The sequence below is a fragment of the Morus notabilis genome, unplaced genomic scaffold (assembly GCF_000414095.1).
Source record: "Morus notabilis unplaced genomic scaffold, ASM41409v2 Scaffold672, whole genome shotgun sequence".
Lineage (NCBI taxonomy): Eukaryota > Viridiplantae > Streptophyta > Magnoliopsida > Rosales > Moraceae > Morus > Morus notabilis.
In genome coordinates this window covers 58,306-66,959 of record NW_010367156.1, presented here as the reverse complement: position 1 = coordinate 66,959, position 8,654 = coordinate 58,306, and the positions used below count along the sequence as shown (strand labels likewise).

At 32.1% G+C, this 8,654-nt stretch overlaps 1 protein-coding gene across 2 annotated transcripts; it reads right to left on the bottom strand.

Annotated features, from left to right (window-relative positions):
• Positions 1-377: 377 nt before the first annotated feature.
• LOC21387146 (ATG8-interacting protein 1) lies at positions 378-4,011 on the bottom strand. 2 transcript variants are annotated; one of them, XM_024174727.1, is made up of 3 exons: positions 3,881-4,011; positions 1,681-2,565; positions 378-805 (listed from the first exon to the last, which is right to left on the bottom strand). In XM_024174727.1, the coding sequence occupies exons 1-3, from the start codon at positions 3,992-3,994 to the stop codon at positions 704-706; spliced, it is 1,101 nt and encodes a 366-aa protein (XP_024030495.1). In that variant the 5' UTR covers positions 3,995-4,011; the 3' UTR covers positions 378-703. The 2 variants fall into 2 exon arrangements, with proteins under 2 accessions (XP_024030495.1, XP_024030496.1); XM_024174728.1 differs by having other exon boundaries at positions 1,681-2,545; positions 3,881-3,953.
• Positions 4,012-8,654: the final 4,643 nt, after the last annotated feature.

Below are 8,654 nucleotides of genomic sequence, written 5' to 3'. Positions count from 1 at the left end.
CTTGCAAATTTTAACACCCTGCATCAATTTAAGGGCACCCTGCGGTAATTTACTAAAGAGAGTAATTTATCAAAGTTAAATATTCAAAGAGCAACTTGTCAATTCACTATAAAATCAACGAAAAAGCCACCAAAAAACTCCTTTAAAAGCTACAAAAAGAGCAGGTGGATTTGTAGACCAACATTCAGTCACAGATACCACAACAAACCTCCCACTCATTTGGACCACCTAATAGCCAGAAGCTCAGTTCGAGCGTCAACCACCAAGCATCGGATTTGGTGCCATGCGCACTTTTCATACACCGAAAAAGCTGTCAGTATAATGAAGCTTCGGAGCTTAAACCACTATATATATATATATATATACACACGTATATATATCCCTTAAACAACCGTGTGGAGCATTAATCATTTCACATGGATAAACAATGAACTATTGCCAGCACTTAAAATCTATACAGACGCAAATTCAGAGAAATACAACACCAAATAATAAAATTACAACATCAAGCTTTTAACATGTTTCGCCAAATGAGGAAGTTCAGGAAAAGAGGAAAAAAAAAAAAGAACCAAAAAAAAAAAAAAAGAGCATACCACACTGCAGCAAACTAGCATATAACAACCTAACAACTCTCACATTTTTCGTCATCATCTTGATTATTGGTTTGAAGACTGCTCCCAACGAAAGGGACCATGTTGACATCTTAATTCTCACTTGAGCTGCCTCTGATGAGAGAACCGCGACGATGACCTCCCACAATCACATCTTTTAATCGAGATATGGGGCCGAACATCCTGCCTGTCTTCTGCCAATGGGGAGAAAAAAGGATACATAACTTTAATCCTATTAAGCTTTAAGTCAAAGGTGAAACAAAAAGGTGCAAGTAAACTGCATTTGAAGTCAAAGGAACCAAATGGTGCAAAATAGAAGTGCCATGATAATGCAGAATGTGATTCATTGTACTAAAAAAGGATTAACAGACAGTTTCTTCATTCTACAGGTTGAAATAACCACAGAAATAAAAGGAAAAAAGATTGATAATACAACTTCAACACAATGATGATCCGGAAATTGTATTGGCTTCTGTCTAGCAAGAAAACATAAATCCGGCAACCTGAATTATTCATAAATTCATTAGCGAACAATTTAAGAGAAAACCACACTGATGTTTCAACAGCAAAAACATATGCAACTATAATGGCACATTACATAATATATCAAAGAAAAATCACGCAGGTGGCATTCGAAATATCTCAAAGATAAGCCATTATTAGCATTCAGTTTCCTTCAACGCTCTTGGAATATAAAATTCCCAAATCATAGCTCCATTACTAGAATTTTAGTGTAGATTCTTGCTCCAACAATAATCACAGTAAAGGGCAAGTAATAAAATAAAATTTTCATTTACATAGAAGTGACAAAAATGTACTCCTATACATGGTACCTTAACAAACAACTACAAGCATCAAGAAACCAACGAGCATAGCAATATATATATATATATATATATCTTTCAAATGCGCCTTTAATATATATATATATATATATATATATTAAAGGCGCGTTTGAAAGATATATATATATATATATATATATCTTTCAAACGCGCCTTTAATATATATATATATATATATATATATTAAAGGCGCATTTGAAAGAGAAGAAGAGCAATCAACAGACCTCACTATTAAGGCGGAACTGCCACTTAAGTTGCATAGTTTGCCATCTTTCTTGCTGCCATTGCTGCCCAAGAATCACCAGGCCCATAACAGCTGCTGCAATGAAGATGGACCAAAATGCATTTGCTTGTTTTGCTTGAGAATATAAAGAAGCAGCTCCTCTTTTCCACCATGCTCCACATGGAAGCCTGGAACCATCATGTCTGTCGTCCTTCGAAGGCCTTGGTGAACGTGTGATGTCCCCGGCATCTGATCCTTGCTCTAATGGTTCTATGAAATCTGGAACAGCTGTCTCCTCTCCGAATGCGGTTGAACCACTAAGACCTGTCTCACTTTGGAAAGAATTATACCTGGCAGCAGCACTATACAAATTCTGCTCTTCAACCAGATGCAAACCTTGAAGATTTCTACCTTCTTCAAAATCTGTACCACGAAAGGCTAGCCTATTACCCTTCTCGTCAAAAATCTGAATTCCCTGGAACTCATCTGGTACAGCCAATCCTTTGAATTCCCAATTTTCTTCATCCTTTCCACTAGATCTACCCGCTTCTTCAACAGCCAATTCATTTACAACATCTTTATCCCCATGGTCTTTATGAAACGTGCTATTATTAGGTTCCAAGGGCAAATTCTCATGCTGACTTGGTGGGAAGACAAAATGACCTGACATGAACAAGGCATGGGAAGTTTCAGCTTCCTCTGCCGGCATATTAGCCTTGTCATTATCATTCAATTCAACTTCTTCTGGACCAGGGGCAGCAGCATATGCTGATGCCGTAAGTGAAACAACTTCCCATTCATTCCCACGATTAGTGTTTTCCTCTCCCTCCTCATTGTTTGCCATCTTCACAGGATTAAACGGCTTTCTGAATTGCACATTCACAAACTGTTACCCCAAATAAAACATAATAGTAAAATAAAACAGAAACGCCAAACCAAACACAAGATCTCAAATAGAAGTGTGTATAGCCCCAAGAGTTGAGATCATTCCACTGGTGCATAATAAGTAAATAAAAAATTCATGAGATGACTGCAAATAAACACATATATCCCCAACACACACTGCCATAGCAAAATGCTGTCCCCTCTGCTATCTGATAGGCTGCTGCAGGCCCTCGCTGATTAGATAAAATCCTTAAGAGTGGAAATATGTCCAATATTACTTTTCAAACCAAATCATGCTTAATTTGATAAAACATTCTCGTTATCAAAGCAACTGGTTCTGGAAGTGCATAAAACTTGCTATTCTGGACAATTAGGTCTGTCATCTCGGAGTTGTTAGGATCAATCTCGATATTGATTTTTCTTTGGAACGGAATTCAGTTTTGGGCCTCCATGAATTTTATTTTTTATTTAGCAGACACTAAATATATATATATATATATATGTATATATGTGTGTGTGTGTATATATATATATATCAGACACTAAATATATATATATATATATATATATGTGTATATATGTGTGTGTGTGTATATATAAATATATATCAAAAACATTCGATCTGGGCTTCTCTATCTGAATAATTCAGAGATGCTCCTTTCTTTTCTTTTTAGGCATTAGGCTAGTTTCTAGTTGCTGTTTGATTGTATTTTGGCAGTATCTCCGTTTTTTTATGTTAATCTTTCCTTGTTAGAGGACTGCATGTCCTTCTTCTCTGTTCTCTCCCTCTTTCTCTTTTGATAAAAACCTTTGTTTCTTCTCAAATATAAGCAATACAATATCTCAACCACTCCAAAAATTTTAAAGCCATAGACAATTTCTTCTGGAGCACCCAAAAAAAAAAAAAAAATTGCATAACCATAATATAACCAGAACTCCAAGCCATAGAGCTCAATTTTCAGATGCTTATTCCTAAATATTCAACATAACGAATAAAATTTGCAAAATATATCCATAACGTTATTTCATCGCAAACTATCACAAACTCCAATAAACAAAACCATCGAGAGAGAAAAGAAAAAGGAACGGACACAAATTTCCTACAAAAACGAAATCCACGCTAAAAGCGAACTTTTTTTTTTTGTGGAAAACTTTCATCCACAAAAAACGAATCGCAATCGAAAAACTCCAGAAATTCAATCAGAACCCGCACAAAACACCTCAATCAAACGCAAGGATATCCAAATCGCCATGTATATCGCAAACAACAGATTGAAGAACACGAAAAATCAATCGTAATAGCGAAAATCACTCACCGAGACGAAGGGGACGAGATCTGGAGAACCGATTGGCGATCGAAAGCGAGGAAAAAAGAGAGTTGCGTAGAAGAGGAAATGAGCAAAGAAATCTTTTTCGTGGGACTTTATCATTATTTTTTGTTATATTGTACGGGGAAACATCGGGTAAGATTAACAAAGAAACTGTGGATGACGAAACTGGCTGTGCCGGTGAAACGTGCAACTTTTGATGAAGGTCGTGAACCGGTTTTTGCAGGTTGCAGTTTTTTGTCGGCTAGTGGAGGAGAGTTTACAGTTTACTCGGCATTTCTGGGCTTTTATGAAGTTTTAAAAAAAAAAAAAATTACACCACGTTAAAAAAATAAAAAACAGAACTGCAGAAGTAATGAAATTATATTACATGACATGTTTGTGAAGTATATATTTAAAAAGTAATTTAAAGTAACAAAAAATTAAGGATAAAATAACAAAATGAAATAGTAATTAGTTATTGATATTCGTGTTTTATATTACAGAATTATGTAGTATGTATTAATTATTTTAATAATTGTTACAATATTTCAACAATACATTTTGGAGAATTGTTATTTTTATTTTCAAGGGAAAATTGTTAGACTGAGTTTTTCTTCTATAATAAGCAATAAGAAATAGCACGTTTTCTGGAAAATAAAAATAAAAAAAGGCAGCCAGCAGCGCCCAAAAAACAAAAAAGAAAAGGGGTAAGAAAAGCTCTTTGCGTGCGTTTAGAAGGAAGAATAAAATGCGATGCGAATGCGTACTTTTTTCTTCATCTTCATTTTTCTTTTTTTTTTCCTTTTATTTTATGGTTTTTTCTATAGTGATATCTCCTAAAAAATTTCACCGTTAAACATTCTGTTTTAATCATTGAATTATTTTTTAACGATCAAATTTACAAAATAAATAATTATATCTGTAAATTTTTAATATAAATTTATACAGATCTATCCGTTAAAAATTTAATTTAAATTAAAATGAAATGTTCTACTAATAGATTTTTAAAAGAAGTCTCATCATAAAAACTCTTTTATTTTTTAGCTACGTGGACTTATTAGTTTATATAAAATAAGGGTCTGTTTAGTTCGTTGATTTGAGTTGAGATGTGATTTGATGTGATAATTTTTTATTGTAGTAAAAAAAAGTTAATGTGATTATTTTTTAGAATTTTTTACTGTAACAAAACTTAAATTTTAAACTCAAATCAATAAAATAAACAGAACCTAAAAAATAAATTGCTGTAAAAATTCTTTAGCAGCCGTTTCAAGCACTAAGCCACAAAGGATATTTTAATTCCTAAAGTACCATTCAATCGATTATTGTCTCAATCAAATCGATCTCATGTAATGCTTTGGTTGTATAAGTTTAAACTACGGTTGAAATTTTTTCACTCGTATTTTTTCATAAAATTTAAATTTTTATTTAAATTTTTTTCAAATCAATAAATCAAACGGTCCTAAATTTTTTGTGTTTGTTTATGTTATCTAGTACACGTAAGGCAATGGGGAGACGCAAAGGACGTTGGACGTGAAGAAGAAATAGCCAGAAGTGACGGCACGTTAAAGATACGAATACTTCCAGACCATACTCTTTATCATTTTGGAACTATCGCTATTTGACTTCTGACTTTTTTTTTTCTATTTTTAATTGTTTTGAACAGATGAAACCCAATAAGTAAAATAAAAAATAAAAAAATTGTAACCATCCACAAAAAAGAGGCTTACCTTCCACAATAGATTATTTTGTGCATTCTATATAATTTTCCAAAAAAAATAATAATAATTCTGATATCTTTCCAAACGAATTTTGAAATGACACTATTTATCTTTTTTCCTTGAAGAGCTTTCGAAGCTTAAAATTGATAGGACATGGGAGGGAACGTATCCTTTTGTTTCTTTCTGATATAATTCCATGAGAAGGCAAAAGATTGAGGACCCAACAAAAGTTTTTCAATTATAAATTTGAGAGCTTCCCTGATAGCACCGTTAAAAATGAATTATCAGTAACTCTGTATTTTTTAACCGTTAAATATATATTATACATTATTTATTCAGAAAGTTATTTTTAATTTAATTTTGATCAGATTCAACGATTAAAAAATTAATTTTACAGTATGTTAGTCTACTAAAAAACTCTTTTATAAATTTATGATACAGGAGAGGGCAAGGAAATATTAGTTGTTAAGCTTAGGAGAGGGCAAGGAAATATTACCCTATAAGTTTCGGAGTGAAGCCCAAAACTGAACCATGTTCCTTTCATTGCAAGAAGCTAGTTGTTAAGCTTTTCATATACCTTTTACATTGTAGAAAACAAGCTTCATTGTTTTCCCAATACCACGCTAGTATTTCAAGTTGTTGCTCCGACCATGTTGGTGGATTTAGTTTATTTGATATTGATCAGTTAAAAACTGGATAGGCAAGCTGTAAATCAGGGAATATATTCGAAGTTTCGAACAACATTAATATGGAAGACTATTTCATCTTAAAAATAATTAATGGTCTGACCATGGTTCATAATGTGAGGACCCTTGGCTGTCAATTTAGGCTGGGTCAACTTCTTTCTCACTTGAGTCAGGCTTGCCCGACTGAAAAGAGAGCGAACCAGCCTGATCCGACTTGATTTCACCATTCGGGTCTTCGAACCGTCAACCAAGCGGTCTAAATTTACAGCGCTATGCAGGATTTTATGACTCACAGGGGATGCAATATTTGAGCAATAACATTGCTCAAAAATGAACTCGATACAGAAAGATGTGGTGAGAAAAAATTCTTTCTTAAGAATTAGACGCCCTAATTCTACGTAACCAGGAGCAATAAAATGTAGGAAAAATAAATTAAGTAAAATTGACACATAATTTATAAAGGTTTGTCTTAATGTGAGACTGCGTCCTCTGCTGCAATTTTTTCTATTATAATAAAAAAAAAAGTTACAGGAGAAAAAATCTCACAACTTTCAACTCTCTATGGTTTTCTCTACCTCTTGAATTAACCTCAAAACAACACCGCTCTTTTTATAATGAAAACTAGCGCAACCGAATTTTACACAATTGACCAACAAAATTCTCTACATAAGATAATAAATCGTCAAGATAATTAATTAGACCTTACAACTTAACACTCTTTGTGAAAATTCTACAACAGCAGGAGTTGTAAAACAACGTATGGTGCCGTGAGTTGCAATGCAATCAAATAGTCTCATTTCATAAAATCAAGAAAAGTACAAAAGAACAGAGGAAAACGTTTTATTATTATTTGCAATCCAATCAAATAATGCAAATATGTTGATCCATTAAGCTTTTGGTGCACATAAGGGGTTGTTATTTTGCAACAAAATTCAAAAAAAATTTAAACTCAAGTTATAATTTTATTTAAGTTCATATTTTTTTGTAAAATTTGAGTTTGAATTCGAGTTTGACTCGAGTTTAAACTCGAGTTTGGGGCTAAACTCGAGTTCAAGTTTCTCAAGTTAAATAATAGTATTTTTTCTATTCTTAAAAATGTCATAACTTTTTCGTTTTAATTCTGATTGAGATGATTTTTTTTTCTATGCATTCACAACGAAGAGACGAATAAAACCCTGTCTATATACCATATTAAAATTTTTCATCACCATTGAGTTTTTATTAAAATACTATATAAATATAAATTTAAATGTTGACCCACCCAAACACAAACTCAAAAAGATTCTCAATTCAAATCATAACTCAAATGTGCACATTCAAGCACAAACTCAAATTACAACTTTAACTCAAGTTATAACTCAAACTCAATTCAAAATTGTCACTCAAATTACCCTAACTTAAAAATGCAAAAAGAACAACCCCTAAACGATTTATTATTAATTGTCACGTACTAATTTTGTCTGAAAATAGATTGTTCACTAAGCAAAAACTGATATATATATATATATATATATATATTAAAACCATTTAAAATAGCCGGGTTTTAATGTGTTGTACATAGGAAAGAAAACATCAGACAGATTTTAGAATGGAAATTGATAAGTTAAGATGTTTTATAGTAAGGAAGTTTGATGAAAATGGAAAATGGATAAAAAAAACCAGAATGTGAGTGCCACAGTAGTTTATTGTTCCATAAGATAAGAGGGTGGATTATGAGATGGAAACTTTGCCAACAACATAGAGGAAGCAAATCTACTAAATTGTCCTTTTCCTATTAAAATTCCAGCGATAAGAATTAAGCGCCAAACTTTTTGTAAGATTTGGTTAATATTGCATAGCAGTGGATGTATGTTAACCGTTATTATTGGGCAACTCCAAACATGCTAATAATTTCATATTTTTAATTAAAATGATCAATAATTTAACTTCTTTTTTTTACTTTTTTTCACTTCATTTATTAGATAAATAGTTAACTATTTTAAAAAATACATTTCGCATTAATTAAATATAACTAGCATTAAGAGGTTGGTCATTTAATTTTTTATTGTTTTATTTTTTTCGCAACGTAATAAATGCATTCTCCATGGTTTTTTTTTTATTATTCTCAAAATTATATCAGTTAATCATCTTGAAATATGCAACAATCATTTTTGTCTTCTTTGATTAATAGTGATGAGTTCCATGTATTTTGTATTTCTCATTCATTTTCTTATATTTATTTTCTCACTCATTTTTTGTCTCCTTCAATAACACTATCCATCTCTCTTTTTCTTCTTTACTGTTATGTTGTGTGTTATTCTTTTTTCTCAAATAGTTATGGATTATGAAAACAATTCATTTTTTACTCGTCTTCACGATCAATTATTGACGGATCAA